This window comes from Panthera tigris, chromosome A2, assembly GCF_018350195.1.
Source record: "Panthera tigris isolate Pti1 chromosome A2, P.tigris_Pti1_mat1.1, whole genome shotgun sequence".
Classification (NCBI taxonomy): Eukaryota; Metazoa; Chordata; class Mammalia; order Carnivora; family Felidae; genus Panthera; species Panthera tigris.
In genome coordinates this window covers 62750765-62772948 of record NC_056661.1, presented here as the reverse complement: position 1 = coordinate 62772948, position 22184 = coordinate 62750765, and the positions used below count along the sequence as shown (strand labels likewise).

Sequence of the window (22184 nt, the reverse complement as noted above, 5' to 3'; positions counted from 1 at the left end):
CTATTTTGATGAGGCTGTGAACTTTTTTATTTATTTTAAAAAAATTTTTTTTAATGTTTTTTTTTGTTTTTTGTTTTTTGTTTTTGAGACAGAGAGACACAGCATGAGCAGGGAAGGGGCAGAAAGAGAGGGAGACACAGCATGTGAAGCAGGCTCCAGGCTCTGAGCTGTCAGCAAAGAGCCCGACGCAGGGCTCTAACTCACGAACTGTGAGATCATGACCTGAGCCGAAGTTGGACGCTTAACCGACTGAGCCACGCAGGCGCCCCTGAGCCACCCAACCGCCCGAGGCTGTGAACTTTAGACTTTTCAGTCAGGCTGGAATGAACTAAGACTTTGGAGGCTATTGGGACAGAACGGACGTATTTTGCACCCACAAAGGACATTCATTTGGGGTGCCGGGTCAGAATGCCACAGACTGTGTTCCCTCCCGGTTGAAACCCAAGCCCCAGGTATGTGGAGGAGGGGCCTTTGGCCTTTGGGTGAGGTCATGGGGAGACCCCAGACTGCTCCCCAACCATCGCTCCACCATGTGAGGACACAGCAAGGAGACGCTAAGAACCAGGAAGTAGTTCTCACCAGACGCTCAGTCTGCTGGCCTTGAACTCAGACGTCCAGCCTCCAGGACTGTGAGAAATCGGTCTCCGTTGTTCATCAGCCCCCGGTGTCCAGGGTGTTCTGTCACAACACCTGAGCTAAGGCAGCTCCTCAGGGGAAGCCCCAGCACGTAGAAAATGGCAAATAGTGTTAGCCACTGCCTGATGCTCTGGATGGGCCAGCCTCCCCTTTGTCCCGAAGCCAGTTTGATCTCAGTGGGCTTAGACTGAGGCCAGACACGGGTGTCCCCTCTCTGGCCCACCCGCCTCTGCCTCTCCTGCATTCCAGCCCGGGTCTCGCCCACCCCACGCGCTGGCCTCCAAAGACCAGAGCTGAGAAGAATGACAGGAGCCGGGTGAGCCACTGCTCCTCGGAAAGAAGGCCAGACAGATGGACTCCACCCCGTCAGTGACCTTGCACTTGATTTCATGGCCACTTCCCTTGGAGACCCCGTTTCCCGGCTCAGCCAGCAGCCGCTGGAGTCCAGTGTGTCTGGTCGTGTGGGGTCCCTACATGGGGAGAGGGTGCTGGTTGGGTCCCCTCCGCATTCCAACCCAGTGAGGGCTGTTCCCTGGGAAGTTCATAGGTTGAAACCTGGAATCGCTCCCAGTCGCAAAGAAGCTACCTTTCTGCAAACACTGAGGATCTGTGTATCCTGGGTGCCTGGGTCCGGATGAAAGAAGAACACAAGGAAACCTCACAAGGAAGGCCAGCCTGAGGAATCCCCTCTACCACGTGGTCCTCACATCAAAGACCAGGATCCCAGGGGTTCCTGGGTGGCTCAGTCAGTTGGGCATCTGACTTCGGCTCAGGTCATGATCTCTCGGTCCATGAGTTCGAGCCCCGCGTCGGGCTCCGTGCTGACAGCTTGGAGCCTGGAGCCTGCTTCAGATTCTGTGTCTCCCTCTCTCTCTCTGCCTCTCCCCTGCTCACACTCTGTTTCTCTCTGTCTCTCAACAATAAATAGTAAACATTAAAAAATTAAAAACTGGAACTGGGGCCAGATAGTCAGGTTATCACCAGGGAACAGAGATGAGAATTTGGCGTGGACAACAGAGAATTCAGCTGTTACTGCCAATTTGGGATTAACTCCTATTTCAATGGCTAATTCTGTGGGTCAACTTCGCTAGGTTATGTGCCCGGATGTTTGGCCAAACACTAGTCTAGATGTTGCCGTGAAGATATTTTTTGATGTGATTAACATTAAGCTGACAGGCTGTAAGTAAAGCAAATTATCCTCCATCATGTGGGTGGGCCGCACCCAACCAGTTGAAGGTCTTAAGAGAAAAAGGAAGAAATTCTGTCTCCAAACAGCCTTCAGACTTGAGCTACAATATGAGCCCTTCTCTGGGCCTCCAGGATGCCAGCCTCCCCTGCAGGTGTTAGACTTGCCAAGCTCCCCAATTGTGTGTCTTTCCCTCTCTCTCCTGACACTGGTTCTGTTTCTCTGGAGAACCTGGCCTCATACACTCAAATTCCCCTGGCGGTTTCTGCCAGGGCTTTGCCTGCGGTGTTCTGCCCAGGTCTTGCAGAGGGGGTCTCCTCTCTGACTTTCCAGACCAGCCCAAGTGTCCTCTCCTCAGAGAGCCTTCTGCGGCCAGCTAGACTGCCCATGACCTTGCCCTGCACATCCCAGCCTGCACTTTGCTGTGGACGATTGGTTGACTTGCAGAGCCTCTTCCTGCCCCTCTGATCCTCCTACTGGAAGGTAACAAGCAAGAAGCTTGTCCAGAGCCTAACGTAGTCCCCAGACACACGGGGGGCTCACTAGATACCAACACAAAAAATGAAGGTCTCTTTTCAAAAGACATTCTTCCCCTCCGTGTCTCAGTTTGGGGGCAGACAGCACACCCAGCAGCGCCTTCCCCCTAAAAGTGCCTCCGGCTGAGCACCTAGAGCGTGTGTTTCATGAGGACAGGGTTTCGCTTCGGTCACACTGTTGACCAGTGTTACCTTGTCTTACACACAGGAGAAAGCCCTGTTAGAAATCACATGACACTGACTGGGGCTTATTTCTGGGTGACTTCTTTCTATGTTTTATTTTTGAGAGAGAGAGATAACCAGCAGGGGAGGGGCAGAGGGGGAGGGGGACACAGAATCCTAAGCAGGCTCCATGCTGGCAGCGTGGAGCCCGATACGGGGCTCAAACTCACCAACCATGAGATCATGACTTGAACCGAGATCAAGAGTCAGACGCTTAACTGACTGAGCCACCCAGGCACCCCGGGTGACTTCTTTTTAGATCCTAAGCTGTGGACCATAGAATCTGCTTTTATTCAATTAATGATAGACTTTATACAACTTTCCCTTCTCTCTAGATACCATGTTATAATGGCATTTTATGTCTGCCTAATTTCCAGTGACTATATCTGAATAAATATGTGAAAAACAATCTCATATTCAATAATACATATTTCCAGACAATTGAATTGTTTGCAGTTTTTCTATATTATAAACATCCCCATTGCCAAATCTTTCCAACCGTGCTTAATTTCTTACTTAGGATAAACTCCTGAAAGACAGATAAACGATTCACAGTTTTTTTAGTGACCTTTTTATTTTGAATCTTAATAACTTGATAGTGCTTTTCAAACACTGGATATGCCTCCAGGAAACTGGATTGGAACAGTTGAGGGAATTAATTGTATGCGTCACGCTGTGTGTGTGCCTATAGTAGGAAATAGCTGAAACCCTTTGGGGGAGAAGCCAAAATAAAATATGTATTTTTTTAATCCTGAGACGTTTAGTTTTCAAGGAACCCCCAAACGCATTTAGCAGCAAATAAATGAGGGAGTATTTTCTGTATGGATATTTTTTTTAATTAATTTATTTATTTTTCGCGGGGGAGAGAGGCAGAGACAGAAAATCCCAGGCAGGCTCCACGCTGTCATGGGGCTTGAACTCACGAACCGTGAGATCATGACCTGAGCCAAAACCAAGAGTCAGACGCTTAACCGACTGAGCCACCTGGGCACTCCTGTATGGACTTTTAAGGCCAAAGGTGAAAACAAGAGATAAAAGTTGAAAACATTTCCCGTACTGACAGAAACCAGAAAACTAGAAATAAATGTCTCTCCCTGCCCAAAATCAGCCCCCAAATCCACGTCCCTGGCAAAGGAAACATGTTGAGGGGAGCCTACAGGGAATTAAATTGCTCAGCAGGTTAAAAACATACAAACGGCAGGGGGGAGGTCATCTTTTCCGGGTGCCACAACGTGCTGCTTTTGGCCCCGCGGTCCTCAGAGGGGACCCTCCAATGGGATGCCCTCTGTGCCTGCGCTGTTTTTCCGCAGAGCCAGCTTGGAGGAGGTCAGGTCTTTGAGACAGAGAAGCGGTAACAGCAGAGAAGGATGGGGAACTGTTGCCCAGACAGCGCATCGGCAGGTTGAAAGGTGACCCCCGAAGGCCAGTCCCGTGGCCTGAGAATCTGTGAGCGTGACCTCGATTTGGAAAGAGTCTCCTCAGACACACTTAGGGATCCTGAATTTCCCAGCCGGGCCCTTGACCCAGGGACAGGTGTCCCTGAAGAGGCGCCTGGCGGAAAGGCCTGGGCACCGGGCAGAGACTGGGTGAGGCAGCTCCACGCCGGGGAGCCGGGAGCCACCAGACCCCAGAAGGACCAGGAGGCAGAGGGGGTCCCTCCCGCCCAGCTTCAGAGGGAAGCACGGCCCTGCCGGCACCTTGATTTGACTTCTTGCCTCCAAGACCAAGAGAGCACCTGTCTACTGTTGGAGGCTGCTGGGTTTGCAGTCATTTGTAGGCGGGCCTGGAAGCCACAGGGCCGCATCACCCGTGCAAACAGGAGATGGTCCTGTTCAGACACCTGTCAGCCTAGATCAATGTCCACGCTTCTTCCGATGATCGATGATCAGGTCCCTCCTGTAGAAAGGGGATGCCCCTCACTGTTTACAAGGACAGCCTAAGGCCGCAGCATGGCCCTCTGCCCCCCTCCCTCCCTCTTTCTCACCTCCCCACTCCTTCTGCCCTCCCCCCCCCCCCCCCCCCCCCCACCCGGCCCGTTCTGTGAGACAGCCAGCCTCTCGGACTCCAGTACAACACGCTCCCCACTTTCAGATCATCTCCCCTGAACGTGACTTTTCCAAGGAAAGGCTGGAAAGGACGCAGGTGTCTCAGAGGACACTCAGCGTCCTACCTGCCATGCATGTGTATCAGGGTGGAAATGTGATTTCTCTCCCCTTTACGAATAAGAAGACTAACTATTCAGACAGGCAGGACTGGGACTGATTTGGTTTGTTTGTTTGTTTGTTTTCCAGGCCAGACTTCGTATGCCAAAGGAGCACCTGGAGCTTTTAAAGTGAGTGAGATTTTTCTGCCACGCAGGGCTTTCTGGCGGAACTGCAGCAGCGGGATGTTTTCGTAAAACTATAAAAATGAAATCATTCCTGCTTCTGTGGGTCATTCTTTTTTTTTAGGTTTATTTATTTTGAGAGAGAGAGAGAGAGAGTGAGCACAAGTGGGGGAGGAACAAGAGAGGGAGAGAGAAAGAATCCCAAGCAGGCTCCGCACTGTCAGCGTGGAGCCTGACATGGGGGTCAAACTCATGGACTGTGAGATCAGGACCTGAGCTGAAACCAGTAGTCGGAGGCTTAACCGACTGAGCCACTCCAGGCGCCCTCCCTGTGGGTCATTCCTTAGGGAGCTGTACGCTGAGAAGTGCTTTCAAGATGGATTACGATGAAAAAAATGGAAAACCAGCCTAGATAAGAAAATCAGGCTGATGGTTAAATACGTTCGAGAATATCCGTACAGTGGAGAATTATGAAGTCATCAAAATAACTCCAAAATATATTTAATGTATTTAATGTGCAGCAGGACACAAAATTGTCAACAGGATCTCTACTTTGTTACTAACTTTTTTGCATGGAATAAAAAGTGTTAGAAACACACCAAACTATAACGGTGTTTATTTCTGGAAGCGTTTTATATTTTCTAAACCGTGAACATGTATTGTTTTACAAATTGGGGAGAAAATACTAGATAAGTAGTGCTTACATTTTTCAACATAAGAGAATACCTGTTGTTGGGGCGCCTGGGTGGCTCACTCAGTTGAGCGTCCGACTTCAGCTCAGGTCATGAGCTCACAGTTCGAGCCCTGCATCCGGCTGTCTGCTGTCAGTGCAGAGCCTGCTTGAGATCCTCTGTCCTCCTCTCTCTCTGTCCCTCCCCTACTCACACTCTCTCTCTTTCTCTCCCAAAAATAAATAAACATTAAAAAAGAGAGAGAGAGAGAAATACCTACTGGCTTGACATGTTCTTATTCAGGCCCACCAGTCATTTTCAAACTGTCAAAATGGCAGAACCCATTTTCAAGAGTAAAGTCTGGCACCCTCCTCGCCAGTGACAGTGACAGGGAGCTGCCCCAGACTGCAGCCTCCAGCCCTCCTCAGGGCTCAGGTTGAAGACCACAGCTCCATGCCCCACTGGCGATGCAGAGGGTTTCCCATTCGAATAAGGTGGGGGTTAGGCTTGAGGATTCACACCATGAAATCACCCAGCCTCAGTCAGGGTGGCCAGAGCCCTGAGGGAGGGACATGCAAGGTTGGATGAGCCTCAGTTGCCTGGGAAGAGTGCGTCCTAAGCATTGGGCCGCCTTCCAGAAGCTTCCCCTGAGTGTCCTTGCCTTTCATCGGTAGTTAGAGGCGGTTCTTTAGACAAAGGGGTGGCCCTGAGCTCTCTCTCGAGACTTGGTCTCCGCTACAACATAAAGCCTCATCACTTCTTCCTCGGCTGCTCCTGAAGCCCGGCTAGTGATGGGAAGCCCCCACTCCCACCCTTCACACTGGGGGTCTCCATTCACAGGAAGGAAAGCCAGACTCTGGAGAACAACTTCCGAGAAATTCTATTTTTGATTGAACAAATAGATGTTCTGAAGGCTTTGCTTAGAGATACGCGAGATGGTCTGCACAACTACAGCGGGGACACGGACGGAGGCGAGGACCGGAACCCCATGGGGGCCATCGACGAGGTGAGGGAGGCTTGGGGGGGGGGTCACACTCCACGGCTTCTCGGCGCAGAAAGATCGAGTGCAGGCTGTTATGTGGCTTGTGTCCTCCTCTTTAACCTTCTCCCTAACAGCAGCTTACCTCAGGAAAGCTTGCCGCACACACCCAATTTTTCATCACTGCTGAATCGCAGAGAAGACTGTGGCAATATGACTGACTTCCCGCCAAAATAAATGACTGATTCTGTTTTATTTTCCAGTAAAACAAACAGAAGATCATTCAGAAGTGGCAGCCTCTGATGTCTATACACATGTACTTAAAGAACAAAGCATTTTGGGGGCGCCTGGGTGGCTCAGTCAGTTAAGTGTCTTGACTCTTAATTTCGGCTCAGGTCATGATCTCATGGTTGGTGGGGTTGAGCCCCATGCTGGGTACTGATAAGGTCAAGTGCGCCTGATTCAGGTCCATAAATAAAAATATTATACATTTTTTTTGTTTATTTATTTTGAGAGAAAGGAAAAGAGCACGAGCAAAAAGGGTGGAGAGAGAGAGAGAGAGAGAGAGAGAGAGAGAGAGAGAAAATCCTAAGTAGGCTCCACACTGTCAGTACAGAGCCTGACATGGGGCTCAAACTCACAAACTGTGAGATCATGACCTGAGCTGAAATCAAGAGTCGGACACTCAACTGACTGAGCTACCCAGGTGGCCCTATTTTTAAAAGTATATTTTTAAGTTTATTTATCTATTTATTTTGAGAGAGACAGCATGGGCAGAGAGGCAGGGAGAGAGGGAATGATGTCTACTTTCTGAAGCACCCAGAAACCTCACCCTGACACCTGCTGTCTTCCAGACCCTATTTTGTCATGGCCCTGGGACAGGGCTTCCATCAGTCACAGCTTGAAGGGTGGGGCTTCTGCTTTTTGAGAATCAGAATGCCATTAAGAAGCCAATATATTTTTTTAAGTTTATTTATTTATTTTGAGAGAGAGAGAGCAGGGAGGGAAAGGGGGCGTGGTGCAGAGAAATCCAAGCAGGCTCTGTGCTGTGATTGCAGAGGCTGACATGGGGCTCGATCCCATGACCTGTGAGATCATGACCTGAGGTGAAATCAGTGGTCTTCTTGCGTAACCAAGAGTCCAGTATTAACTCAAAGGATGGATACCTGCTAACAAGCAGTCACATGCTCTCTGTCAACTGCCTTGATTCCTGAATACTTACAGAATGTTCAAGTCTTTATTACTAAATGAGACCCGAATGATGGGGGGTGGTGGGGATCACAGTACGACAGGCAGTTGTTGGGGCTTCCAAAGGGGCCTTCGGTCCAACCTTGCTGGGACTTGGAGGGTGTCTGGACGCATGTCAGCTGCCCCAGGGAGTGGCGATCCCACAGAGCCATAAAGGTCATTAGAAATCTGTGCACAGTGCTTGGATGTGTGCAGCTCAGTAGATGTTCACTGTTATTGTTATTTGGCAGACGATGGCCCGTAGGTCCAAATCGACAAAGTGAATTGTCAAAACTCAAACACTTGGCTGCGATTAACAGAAACCCCTTTTTAATATTTGTACAGGAAATGTCAAACTTGGTGAATTCCATCCTTAAAAAGTTGAGAGAAGACCAAGTCCAGATGGCTGACTATGCCCTTAAGTCAGCAGGTGAGTAAAAACTGGAAAAAGTTCATGCTTCCCAAGGGTCTCGATTCTCCATATATGTTTATTAAGAAAACATAGTTATCTGTCCAGTAATTGAGAAGGAGGAAAAATGAGCAAATCTAGACAGTGAGGCAGATGATAGACATGGTTGTAGTTGATGTTTTCTGGGTGCACATCTCGGAGGCAGCAAAGGTGTGCGTCTTCATTAGCATGAGTCCAGGACCATGAAGGAAGCTGATGTGTCACAGTGAGGTTGGGGATGCAGAAAATAGAACAGGTGACACAATCATTACAACCTACAATGACGGCTAATGACTAATCTAAATGCATTATTCGTGATTGAATAATCGTGGTGAAAGACAGGATGTGTTCTAAATGTCTTGCCATTAATAAAATTAATGCTTAAGTGCTTAGAGTTTAGACCATGAACCTTAATATTCTCTACCTGCCTGTGATAGCCTATAAACAATGTGTTCAGTGAACCATGTAGAAAGAGAGAAAGAGGGAGAAAGTGTAAACCACACGCAGTCACACTGGTATTTACCAACTGACAAAGCCAGATTTATAGTGGGGCCATAAATCTGTATCCTGTATCAAGTTGACAGCATTTGGACTAGAATGATTATACGGGGTGTGTGTGTGTGTGTGTGTGTGTGTGTGTGTGTGTGTGTGTGTTGAAAGAGAGCAAGAGAAGAGAGTTGCTGAACCTGAATTCCCTGAAGTTTGGGGAGAATCAGCATTGAGATAAAGCATAGGAAGGTGAACTGCAGAATCCTTTTTTTTTTTTTTTTCAGTATTGGCATTTGGATACACCATTTTTATGCTTTCTTTCCTCTTCCCTATTGAATGTATTTACGGCTTCCATTTTGAAGAATTCATGATGACAAGTGTAAGTCCAGGGATAACCCACTAGAGTAAGGGAAAGCAGAAAATGGTTATGGTTTCTCAATAAATGTGAGACAAGATACCAGCTTCTTGAGCCAAGACGGAGGGAGCCCATGCCAGCTTCCCATTCCCCCACCTCCTCCACCAACTGAATACATACGACTAAAAGTTTTGGACAAAATATAAAAAGCAACTACCCAAGTCTGATGAAAAGTAAACAAAAGCAGGCAGATTGTGGAGGGCAATGAAAAACCCAGAAGTGACCCACGTGGGGGTGAGTTACACTTTTATGGATTAGAAGGGTCAATTCATTTAAGATGGCAATTCTTGCTAACTGGTCTATTGACTTAATCCCAGCAGAATGGTCTATACAAATCTATAAGTTGTTTCTAAAATGTATGTGGAATCACAGAGGAACCAGAATAGCCAAAACAGTTTTGAAAACGAAGAACAGGGGAGCCTGGGAGGTTCATTCAGTTAAGCGTCTGACTTTGGCTCGGGTCAGGATCTCGTGGTTTGTGAGTTCAAGCCCCGCATGGGGCTCTCTGCTGTCAGCTTGGAGCCTGCTTCAGATCCTCTGACTCTCTCTCTGCACTTCCCCACTCGTGCTCTCTCTCTCTCTCTCAAATATAAAAAAAAAAAGAAAAGGAAGAACAAAGTATGAGGATTGACATTCTCTGATGTTAAGGCTTATTACAGAGCTACAGTAATTAACAGAGTGTGGTCTTGCTGAAATCAGTGGAACAGAATAGTGAGTCCAGAAATAGTCCCACACATAGAGGGCAAGTTGATTTTTGACAAAGGAGAAAAGGCAAGTTAATGGTGCTGGAGAAGTGAGACATTTTCAGCAAATAAATCTCGACTCATCACTTACACCTTACAAAAATTAACTCAAAATGGGAGACTGACCTTAATGTAAAGTTTAAAGCTATAAAACTTCTAAAAGAAAGATCCTTGTGACTAAGTTCAGAAAGGATTTCTTTTTAAAAATGTTTATTTATTTGTGGGGTGCCTGGGTGGCTCAGTGGGTTAAGTGTCCGACTTCGGCTCAGGTCATGATCTCACGGTTCGTGGGTTTGAGCCCCACGTCCGGCTGTGCGCTGACAGCTCGGAGCCTGGAGCCTGCCTGGGATTCTGTGTCTCCCTCTCTCTCTACCCCTCCCCTGCCCATGCTCTGTCTCTGTCTGTCTGTCTGTCTGTCTGTCTCTCTCTCAAAAATTAATAAACATTAAAAAAAATTTAAAAAAATAAAATGTTTATTTATTTTTTGGGGGAAGGGGAGGAGCAGAGAGAGAGGAAGAAAATCCCAAGCAGGCTCTGTGCTGTCAGCAAAAAGCCTGACATGGGGCTTGATCTCACGAACCGTGAGATCTTGACCTGAGCCAAAATTAAGAGTTGGGCTCTCAACCGACTGAGCCACCCAGGTGCCCCTGATTGAAATGTTCTAATATTGATTGTGGTCATGGTTGTACAACTCTGTGAATATTCGAAAAACCACCCACTTGTACTCTTGAAATGGGTGAATAATGTAGTATGTGGATTTTATCTCAAGAAAGCTGATTAGAAATTTAAAAATAAATGAATGAAAAAGTAAATACATATACATTCTTAAAAAAAAAAAAAAAACCTATATACCTGGGGCGCCTGGCTGGCTCAGTCAGTAGAGTGTTTGACATTTGATCTCGGGGTTGTGAGATCTCGGGGTTGTGAGTTCAAGCCCCTTGTTCGGTGTAGAGATTACTTAAAAATAAGATCTTAAAAAAAAATTGATCAAGAAAACCTGCTTAGGAGCACCTGTGTGGCTTGGTAGGTTAAGCATCTGACTCTTGATTTTGGCCAGGCCATGATCTCATGGTTCATGGGATCAAACCCCATGTAGGGCTCTGTGCTGATATCCTGGAGCCTACTTGGGATTCTCCCTCTCTCTCTCTCTCTCTCTCTCTCTCTCTCTGTCTCTCTCACAAAATAAATAAAATTTAAAAAATCTTAAAAGAAAAGAAAACCTGCTTAGTATTAAAAAAAAAAAAAAAAGGATGCCCAGTTACATGTGAATTTCAGGCAAACAGCAACTAACTTTTAAGTATAAGTATCTCCCATATATTGTATGGGACACGCTTATACTAAAAAATTGCTTTTTTTTTTAAATTTTTTTTTTAACATTTATTTATTTTTGAGACAGAGAGAGACAGAGCATGAACGGGGGAGGGTCAGAGAGAGAGGGAGACACAGAATCCGAAACAGGCTCCAGGCTCTGAGCTGTCAGCACAGAGCCTGATGTGGGGCTCGAACTCACAGACTGTGAGATCATGACCTGAGCTGAAGTCGGACGCTTAACCGACTGAGCCACCCAGGTGCCCCAAATTGCTTATTTTTTTTTATCTGAAATTCAAATTTAACTGGGAGTCTTGTATTTTTACTTGCTAAATCTGGCAACCTTAGGTGCACAGTAACTATTTCAGATTCTGCCATCTCAGAAAAAATACTGGCAATTGGATACTCAGTCAGGTACATGCATTTTTAGCTTTGTATTGTGATATCCAGATACAGCTTGAGGAAACGATTTGCATTTTCTTAATTTCTTGTGTCTAAACTACATTTTGCTTCTAAAATGAAATAACCTGAAGGGATAACATTTGATGAGTATACTTTTGTATTTCTTCGGTTAAAATTAAAGCTCAGTGAATCTACAGAATTGCTCTTACGAATATAACTTGTGGATACATTTATAACATTGTCGGGTTTTATGCTTTTTTTCAAGTAGATTGGGCTGACATAAAGTCTCATCACACGAGCTGTGAAAATATGGGGGTCCATATGTCTGTTTAAGTAATAAACACTATGCACATGATATTTCCACCTCTGATGCAACTGCTCTGGAATTCAGTTAATACCAGTTTCAGAAGTTTTGTGAAATTACACGGAACAAACATGATTTTCTCAAAGTGACAACATCTCAGCAGTAATGAGAGCCAGAAGTCATACTTTCCCAGCCAGTTCCTGAGTGTGAACCTTAACTTACTTGTAATCTGCCTGGGAATACTTTGCTAACAACATTATTAAAATACAAATGACCGGGGTGGGGGGTGGCTCAGTCGATTAAGCTTCCAACTCGTGGTTTCAGCTCAGGTTATGATCTCACGGTTTGTGGGTTCGAGCCCCACATAGGGCTCTGTGCTAACAGTGTGGTGCCTGATGGGGATTCTGTCTCCCTCTGTCTCTGCCCCTCTCCTGCTAGCTCTCTCTCTATCAAAAATAAATAAACATTTAAAAAATGTTATTTCTATATACATATATATACAGTTATATATTTGTATATGTGTGTGTATATATATATATATACATACAATATATATACACATTTATATATATATATAAATGACTGGGGTGCCTTGGTGGCTCAGTTGGTTGGAAGTCTGACTCTTAATTTCACTTCAGGTCATAATCTCATGTTTTGTGATTCATGGTATCGATTCTCATGTTGGCTTCTGTGATGGCGACTTGGGGCCTGCTTGGGATTCTCTGTCCCTCTGTGCCCCCCTCTCTTTCTAAAAATAAATAAATATCTCTTAAAAATAAAATAAATAAAATACAAGTGAAGTGTTTGGGGTTGCGTAATGTTTTTTTTTTTAATTATTTTATCTTTTTAGGGGCCTCTGTCATTGAAGCTGGGACCTCTGAAAGTTACAAAAATAATAAAGCAAAACTTTACTGGCATGGGATCGGGTTCTTAACCTATGAAATGCCCCCAGATGTTATTCTTCAGGTAAAAGCTAGACTAAGAGGAATCTATTATTTTGGGTTTTGTTCTTATTATGTATCATGAAAATATTAACACCGAAACGGAGGCCACTCTGAACTTGTCACAGAATCTGAACCCATCCTCTTGCATTTCAATAGTCATCAAACTATATAAATTATTTCTTATTGTATGAGCAATAAATTATGATTAATTATTAATTGTTTTTATTTTAAGATCAGTAGACTAGATGATTTGACTTCTTAAATAGGACATAGACATTCCATGTCTTTTCCTTACGTTGATTCTGTGCCCCACCCCCCTTTTCTTTGAAAGCTTCAGTCTTTGAACAAATACCTGCTCAAGGTGCATGTCCCCTCAGCTCCCACACTGTGCTACATGCTGCTCAGGCCAATGCATTCTTACAAAGTCCAGTTACAACAGGAGAAATTTCCAAATAAGATTTCCGCTAACATTCAAGTTCAATTCAAAAGACTCTGGACAGACATCAACAGATGGTGGGGCTCTTCTTAACTATAACCTACAAACCTAAAGTCAGTTTTCAAGGTAGGAAGCCCTTCAGGAGCAATCGTATGGATCTCATTCCAGACTCTAGATCTAGAAAATGGTAGAAGTCATTTTTCTTTCTTACAACCACTGCCCTCTCCATCTCCACCACCATCATATCTTTACCACCCATGCCAGCTCGCCGCCTTCTAGCTGCCCACAGTCTAATTAGAGCAACAAAAGAAAACACCGTAAATCAATTATCTAATCATATAATACATAATCCTGCAATAAAGGGCTTTGTTTGCCATACACATAATGTGCTCTGGAAGAACAACCGAACCCATAGGTATCTTGGCAGTTTTCCTGCGTGATATGTACCCATAAAACGCCTTCATGTTATGGGCATAAGTGAGATCTGTGGTCAATAGTGGTTTGCTGACCAATATTGCAGCGGTGGATTTATACAGCCACATAAGAGATTAACTCCATGTTTTCTTTCAGCCAGATGTCCATCCTGGAAAGTGCTGGGCCTTTCCAGGTTCTCAGGGTCACGCCCTGATCCAGCTCGCCAGGAAGATCACACCCACTGCTGTTACCATGGAGCACATCTCCCAGAAGGTGTCTCCCTCAGGAAACATCTCCAGCGCACCCAAGGAATTTTCCGTCTATGTGAGAGGCAATCAAAATCGGTGTTCAGAGTGGGTTATGATAGGAGGGGGTGGCTGGGAATCAGACGCTGGGATGAGCAGCTAACCGTTTTTATCACTGTGAGAGAGTTACTTGTTCCCTGGACCTCTGCTCTGCCATCGACAAGGCAAGGGTTGGACCAGATATGTTCTATTACTTAATTTTTTTTTGCTTTTCTCAAAGCTATCTGTGCACAATTTAAAAATGAGCATTCTTATATGCTTATAATTCAGCACTCTCTTGTGCCAGGGCTCTCACCCCAGGTTTCTACTCTCTGGAAGCTTCTGCCTGCAACAGTTTTAGCCACTCCTTTGGGTACTTGCCTTCATATCTGTTTTTATTGTTACTTCTTTTTAAGAAATTTTTCTTTAACGTATGTTTATTTTTGAGAGAGACAGAGACAGAGCATGGGCGGGGGAGGGGCAGAGACAGAGAGAAAGACACAGAATCCGAAACAGGCTGCAGGCTCTGAGCTGTCAGCACAGAGCCCGATTCGGGGCTCGAACTCAGGAACAGTGAGACCATGACCTGAGCTGAAGTCGCATGCTTAACCGACTGAGCCACCCAGGCGCCCCTGTTACTTCTTTATTTTTAAGTTTATTTATTTATTTTGAGAGAGAGATAAAGCACAAGTGGGGGAGAGGCAGAGGGAGAGGGGAGAGAGAGAGAATCCGAAGCAGGCTCCACACTGTCAGCACAGAGCCCGACGCAGGGCTGGATCTCATGAACTGCGAGATGACGACCTGAGCTGAAATCAGACACTTTAATAGACTGAGCCACCCAGGCACCCCTACATTCCCTTTTTGAAAAATAATCTCTTAGGAATGCAAGCTGGTGCAGCCACTCTGGAAAACAGTATGGAGGTTCCTCAAAAAACTAAAAATAGAACTACCCTACGACCCAGCAATTGCACCACTAGGCATTTATCCACGGGATATAGGTGTGCTGTTTCGAAGGGACACATGCACCCCCATGTTTATAGCAGCACTATCAACAATAGCCAAAGTACGGAAAGAGTCCAAATGTCCCTCGATGGATGAGTGGATAAAGAAAATGTGGTATATATATACAATGGAGTATTACTCGGCAATCAAAAAGAATGAAATCTTGCCATTTGCAACTACGTGGATGGAACAGGACGGTATTATGCTAAGTGAAATAGTCAGTCAGAGAAAGACAAAAATCATATGACTTCACTCATATGAGGACGTTAAGAGACAAAACAGATGAACATGAGGGAAGGGAAACAAAAATAACATAAAAACAGGGAGGGGGACAAAACGTAAGAGACTTAAATATGGAGAACAAACAGGGGGTTACTGGAGGGGTTGTGGGAGAGGGGATGGGCTAAATGGGGAAGGGGCACTAAGGAATCTACTCCTGGAATCATTGTTGCACTAGATGCTAACTAATTTGGATGTAAATTTTAAAAAATAAAAAATAAAATAAAAGATATGCATGTATATATATATATATATATATATATATATACACACATACATACATACATACACACACACACACACACAATGGAGTATTACACAGAAATTTAAAAAAAAAATGGTACTCTCTATACCTAATGTGGGGGCTTGAAATCACCACCCCCAAAATCCAGAGTCACACTCTCCTCCCACTGAGCCTGCCAGGTGCCCCTACTTCTACTTCTTGATCTTTCAGTTTTGCTTGTAATCCATTGGTATCCTTTGATGAAAAATGAAGAGTAGCCTCTTCCGTGGCTCTCCCAACCTCCCCAAAGTTTTATGTCTTACTTTTTTATAAAAAAAAAAAAAAAAAAAAAAACAACAAGTGTATTGAGATGTAATTCACACGCGAGCAATTCAAATACATAAAAGGTACACTTCAGTGGCTTGTGGTATATTCACAGAGTTGAGGATGCATCCCTATCATCAATTTTAGAACATGTTTAAAAAATGTTTATTTCTTTTGAGAGCTCGAGTCAGGGGAAGGGCAGAAAGAGAAAGAGAGAGAGAGAGAGAATCCTAAGCACTATTAGCACAGAGTCTGGTGTGGGGCTTGATCTCACGAATTGTGAGATCATGACCTGAGCCAAAATCTAGAGTCAGACGCTCAACAACTGAGCCACCCAGGTGCCCCTGGAACATTTTTGTTGCTCCCGACAGAAAACGTGCACTCGTTAGCTGTCACCTCTCATCTTCTGTCTGTCACTCCCCACCACCACTGACCTACTTAGTCTCTGTAGAGTCACTCATTCTGGATATTTCCTATAAATGAAATCATAGAACATGTGGTCCTTCGCGAATGGCTCCTCCCACTTGGGATCATGTTTTCAAGGTTCACCTGTGTCATAACGTGTCAGCACTTTATTTTTTCAATTGTTGAATAATAACTACTTCTCTGGGTGGATAGACCACGTTTTACGTATCCATTCATCAGATGATGGGTGTTGGGTTTGCTTCCACTTTTTTGACTGTGATGATTAATGCTGCTGGGAACGTTTGTGTATGAGTCTTTGTGTGGACATTGGTTTTCTTTTCACTCGGAACTGTACCTGGAAGTGAAATTACTAGATCACATGGTAAACCTACATTTCATGTTCGAGATGCTGCCAGATAGTATCTCTTACTTTCAATCGGTATGCAGTGTTTTCGCTGTAACTGTGTCATTTGAGCCATATCGTATACGAGTTTCTTTGTGTAAGAGTTTTGATGTTCCTGAGGACAACAAATGTCTCTTTTTAATTCACTTTGCTTGAGGCACCTGGCTGGCTCAGTCGGTTAAGCATCTGACTCTTGGTTTCAGCTCAGGTCATGATCTCGAGGTTCATGGGATCGAGCCCCACATCGGGCTCTGTGCTGATAGTGCAGAGCCTGTTAGGGACTCTCTCTCCCTCTCTCTCTGCCCCTCCCCTGCTCTCTCTCTCTCACAATAAATAAATAAACTTAAAAAATAATTTGCTTACTTTTCTATATTCCTATCACAAAAACATTCATTATCTCTTTTTCAGGAGTGTCAAAATCCTGCCATTATGTTCCTTCATGTCAGACAGTTTCTAAGTTTCTTCTTTATTTTACTTTTTAAAGATGTCCTTCTTGTCCGCATTGCCCCCTCTTATCTGATCTGCATAAACTTCATCTCTGCATCCTGGGGATTCAACATAATCACCTCTTCTATTATTTAAAAAAAATCTTTTCTCTCTGATTCTCTTTTGTTTCTTTGCTCCACCTTCTGAAAGATTTTGCCAACTTATATCTTAACCCATTTGCTGAATTCTTCATTTCTGCTGTCATGATTATTCCAAGACTTTTTCTTTTTTCTGTAAATAACTCCCATCTTTGGGGCGCCTGGGTGGCGCAGTCGGTTAAGCGTCCGACTTCAGCCAGGTCACGATCTCGCGGTCTGTGAGTTCGAGCCCCGCGTCGGGCTCTGGGCTGATGGCTCGGAGCCTGGAGCCTGTTTCCGATTCTGTGTCTCCCTCTCTCTCTGCCCCTCCCCCGTTCATGCTCTGTCTCTCTCTGTCCCAAAAATAAATAAAAAACGTTGAAAAAAAAAAAATAACTCCCATCTTTAATGTCTAAATGTCTTCCTTCATGGATACAGTATGTTCAGTTTTGGAAGATATTAACAGAATTCGTTTCAGTTCTGTGGTGTTTTCTTCTGTTCCCTCCCCTGTCTTTATCCCCAAATACCACTTTTCCTATTTGTTGAAAGTGGCTCTTCTCTCGTGTCTGGTGATGTTTTTCTGTCGCATTTCAGAGACAAAGGGTGAAAAGCTAGCTCAAAGCTCTGCACACTTCGTGTGTGAGCTTCTTGGGTGGGTGGTCTGCTTGGGCTGTTTCTTCCAGAGCCCCCAGTGTGATACAGGGTTAGGTTGACCCTCAAGGAATCCCGCAACCTTGTTGCATGGAGATTTCAGCGTGGCCAGCCACACGCTGTGAGAACAGGTGCATGGTACCCTCCCCCCCCCCCCCCCCCCCCCCGCACTGCAGCCCCCTCCCATCCCCCACCCCATGACCCCGTCTCTGCCCTTTCTGGATACTTGCAATGACAGTATCAACATGCTGCTGGTCCCCCTACACACAGGGTAATCCGTGCTTTCTCCAGGCCACTCCACCAGTCACCAGCTGGCTATCTGCAGACTTCTTGTCTTAGTGTCTGTTCCCAGGTGTTCCCTGTTGGTTTATGCCTTTCTTTTTTTTAAGCCTTTAAAAAAATTTTTTTAAGTTGATTTATTTTAAGAGAGTGTGAGTGGGGAAGGGGCAGAGAGAAGGGGGGACAGAGGATCTGAAGCAGGCAGAGCCCGACGCGGGGCTCGAACCCACAAACCATGAGATCACAACCTGAGCCAAAGGCAGACACTTAAACGACTGAGCCACCCAGGCGCCCAACTTGTGCCTTTCTTCAGCTCCCCGGTGACCCCATCTGGAGGGGGTCTCACAGTTAAAACATGGGCGCCCGGCCTGCTCTGTGCACCATTGGAACACCTATAAATGCCATGATTCTGGGGTCACAGGACAGAACAGAAGCTGCTCCCCTTTGACGCAGAGTCTGCTGACACCTACAGCTGACTTAGGTTGGATCTGAGCGGGTCGAACCCCACCTCAGAGAGGCGCACTCGGTTGCTCATTACAGATGAATTATGGGTAGCCCGTCAGGCAATAAAAACCACTTCTCATCCTTTTTCTCTTCTCTTAGCAAATTTATGAAGCAGTGAAATTAAAGCAGTGATAAAGAAGGCGGCAATAAAACTCGCACACCTCCCTTAACAGGATAAACTACAGCTGGCCCCCCGCCCCCAGCAGTGGTGATGTTTGACCACCCAAAAACTTAACTACTAACAGCCTACGGTGACCAGAAGTTTTATAGTAACATAAACAGTCGATGAACACATAGTTTGTATGTTACGTACATTATATGCTGTATTCCTCCAAGGAAGGAAGCTGGAGAGGAGAAAATGTTATGAAGAAACTCACAAAAAGGGGCACTTGGATGGCTCAGTCGGTTAAGCATCTGACTTCGGCTCAGGTGATGATCTCGAGGTTCGTGAGTTCGAACCCCATGTCAGGCTCACTGCTGTCAGCACAGAGCCACTTCAGATCCTCTGTCCTCCTCTCTCTGTCCCTCCCCCACTTGCTCTCTTTCAATTTCAAAAATAAATGAACATTAAAAAAGGAGAAAGTCAAAAGGAAGAGAAAATACAGTTCTGTACTATGTTTACCAAAATAAATCCATGTGTATGTGGATCCACATGGTTGAACCCATGTTCTGGGGTCAGCTATGAATGAGGTTTGAATTGTATGTACATATAATTGTGGCTGCATTGTTTAATCATGGTGTAGGCAATTCTTTTAATAAAATTATAATGGGGCACCTGGCTGGCTCAGTCAGTGGAGTGTATGACTCTTGATCCCGAGGTCATGGGTTCAAATCCCATGTTAGGTATAGAGCTGACATGTTTAAAAAATTGTGATAAAGTTTACATATCAAAGTTACATATCGTATAATTTTCATTATAAAACGGTTGAACTAATGGACCCTTCGTGCATTGTGTTTCCATGATTTGGGGAAACTAATGACAAAGTTTAGATTCACAAAATTAATTTCCACCAGGCTGTCTCCTCTCAAAAAACTTCCATTTTGAAGGGTAGAGAAGGAACGAAAAAGCCCAAGGGAAATAGCATACAAATAACACTATTTTCTTTCAGTCAACAAAAGCTTACTTTTTGGAGTTACTTGGGTTGTCTGAGTCTGGCAATTGGGTTAAATTTCGCTCATTTTGGAAAACATTGGGTCAGCATGGGAACTTATTTTGTGTTTCCTTCATTCAAAGTATGCCAACAGCAAATTCAGTTATTAGACCAGAGTTAATCCTGGGATTGCTCTGGTTCTCTGTCTCTATCATCTATCATCTATTTATCCACCATCTATCATTTACTTATCTATCATCTACGTATTGGTCAATCTGTCTATAGATAGATACTATTTATTTATCGTCTATTTATCATCTATCATCTACTTATCTATCTATCTATCTATCTATCTATCATCTACCTGTTGGTTGATCTGTCATCTATCCAACTATCATCTATCTATTGATCAATCGATCGTTTTATCGATTGATCTACCTATCATCTATATGTCCAGTCAGCCCTGTGGTCAACCCGTTTCTTGCCTCACAAGCCCCCCAGTTAAATGCCTTTTGGGTTTATAATAAAGGGAAGCACTGGCACCTAGCACAGCACCGCGCCCTGGTAGACACCCAAGGTGTCTCGTGAATTGTGGCTACTTGAACAGACAACAGGCTCCGTTTATTCAACTGAGCATCCATTCGTGACACGCCCCCATGTCTGTTGTTTCCTTTCATAGGGCATCTTGAAACACTGTGAGGGAGAAGAAGTTCTCCTGGGTCGGTTTGTGTATAACAAAACAGGAACCACCATTCAAACATTCAAGCTCCAGGTAATGAGAGCCCCGGGAAAAGATGGGGTGTGAGGAGCTCCATCCCCAGAATGGGTTTGTGGGGTTGATGCAAAGTGCTGTGAGAGGATAATTATGACCAAAGTGTGAGCTAAGGAAGGCTTAGCTGAACTTTAATTTGTAGCTCCAAGTGCTACATGGATTTTTTTTAATTATTTTTTTAAGTTTATGTATTTTTGAGAAACAGACAGAGAGAGTGAGCAGGGTGGGGCACAGAGAGAGAGAGAGGGAGGGAGAGAGAGAGTCCCAAGCAGGCTCTGCACTGTCAGCACAGAGCCCGATGTGGGGCTTGAACTCACAAACTGTGAGATCATGACCTGAGCTGAAACCAAGAGTCGGACACTTAACCGACTGAGCCCCCCAGGCGCCCCATGCTACGTGGATTTTAATGCAAAACACCAGGCAAGTACCAGAACGTGTTCTAAGCCAGATTCTTCCTTATTTGCTACTCCCCCCCCCTTTTTTTTACTATAATTATTTTCTCACTCCTTCTCTTACCTCTTGGGCTCCCTTGATAGTATGTTATCTCCCATTGGGTACAGGGGATAGAGATGGTTGTAGGGAGACAGGAACTCAGGAAGAGAGAATAAATACTTCTATCACAAAGTGTGAGTGATACCTCTCTTCCTAACTCAAGGGGGAGAAAATGCCACCTGTTAAGATATAAACCCCCTGAAAGCCATTAAGGTATATGAAATATATTTTCATTATTTCTCATTAGCCACAGGAAGACTTAAGACGGCATCGTCTACCGTGTCAAAATAAGTGTGCTGCGTACGATACCTCTCGGCCAACGCTGAGATAATCTAAGTTGAAAACACTATATGTGTCAGAAACGAATGACCCAGTGGGGTTTCCTATTTGATTGTTCAGCCGTGTCTCCCGTTCCCACACGGGGACCCCGTGGGACGGGCAGAGGCATTTGATGTCCAGACCACCACATTATCTCCTTCTCTCTCACCCTTCTTATGAGCCCTGTACTTAAAGGAACTTGTTTTCCCATCCATTAGACTGGTGTCTCATAAAATACTGTTTAGGAAGGAAAGAAAGCGTCCACAAATTCTCCATTAGATCTGCATACCTTGGGATTCTTTGAGATGGTTTTCTTTATAAGGCATTGATTTGTATCTTCTCTTTATTTTCAGCACGAAGTTTCCGAACCTTTATTATGTGTGAAACTTAAAATCCTCAGCAACTGGGGTCACCCGAAGTACACGTGTTTGTATAGGTTCAGGGTCCACGGCACCCCAGGAGAGTACCCCTAGAGGAAGCCAGGCAGACGGCCGTGACCACAGGTCCAGAATATGTGACTCGTTTTACTTCCTTAGATTCATCGCACCCATAGGCATCAAAATGGGGGTGGGAGGGGAACCTCATAGTGGTTCATACCTGCCCAGAAAATGTGAATGAGTTTTACTCGTAAAAAATACAAAAATAAATTCAATCTTCTTGTGGTAGTGTAGCTTTTGAGGATGCATCATGTGGAAGCACTGAAAATAAGTATGTATTTGGAAGAAGCTGGTATTAGTCAACAGTCTCCATTATTCATACAAGCATAAGCATATGAGCCATGGGTACGCACCATCACCGCTATGAAGTATATGTATATATAACAGTGATCGGACAGTGACTGCAGGCACCGGCTCAATGCAACCAGGTAAGCAGAAGAAATTAGAGGCAAAAATGAGAGAAAAAGTCTG

General features: G+C 44.9%; 1 protein-coding gene across 2 annotated transcripts in view; it reads left to right on the top strand.

The window, feature by feature from the left end:
* Window positions 1-21946, top strand: part of SUN3 (Sad1 and UNC84 domain containing 3) — a 31372-nt gene extending 9426 nt beyond the window's left edge. For both annotated transcript variants that reach the window (XM_007073478.3, XM_042963144.1), the window contains 7 exons: window positions 4872-4912; window positions 6418-6583; window positions 8129-8213; window positions 12743-12858; window positions 13843-14010; window positions 20374-20466; window positions 21630-21946. In XM_007073478.3, coding sequence (XP_007073540.2) covers window positions 4872-4912; window positions 6418-6583; window positions 8129-8213; window positions 12743-12858; window positions 13843-14010; window positions 20374-20466; window positions 21630-21749 — 789 coding nt within the window. In that variant the 3' untranslated portion in view covers window positions 21750-21946. The remainder of the gene's footprint in view (window positions 1-4871; window positions 4913-6417; window positions 6584-8128; window positions 8214-12742; window positions 12859-13842; window positions 14011-20373; window positions 20467-21629) is intronic.
* The last annotated feature ends 238 nt before the right edge of the window (window positions 21947-22184 follow it).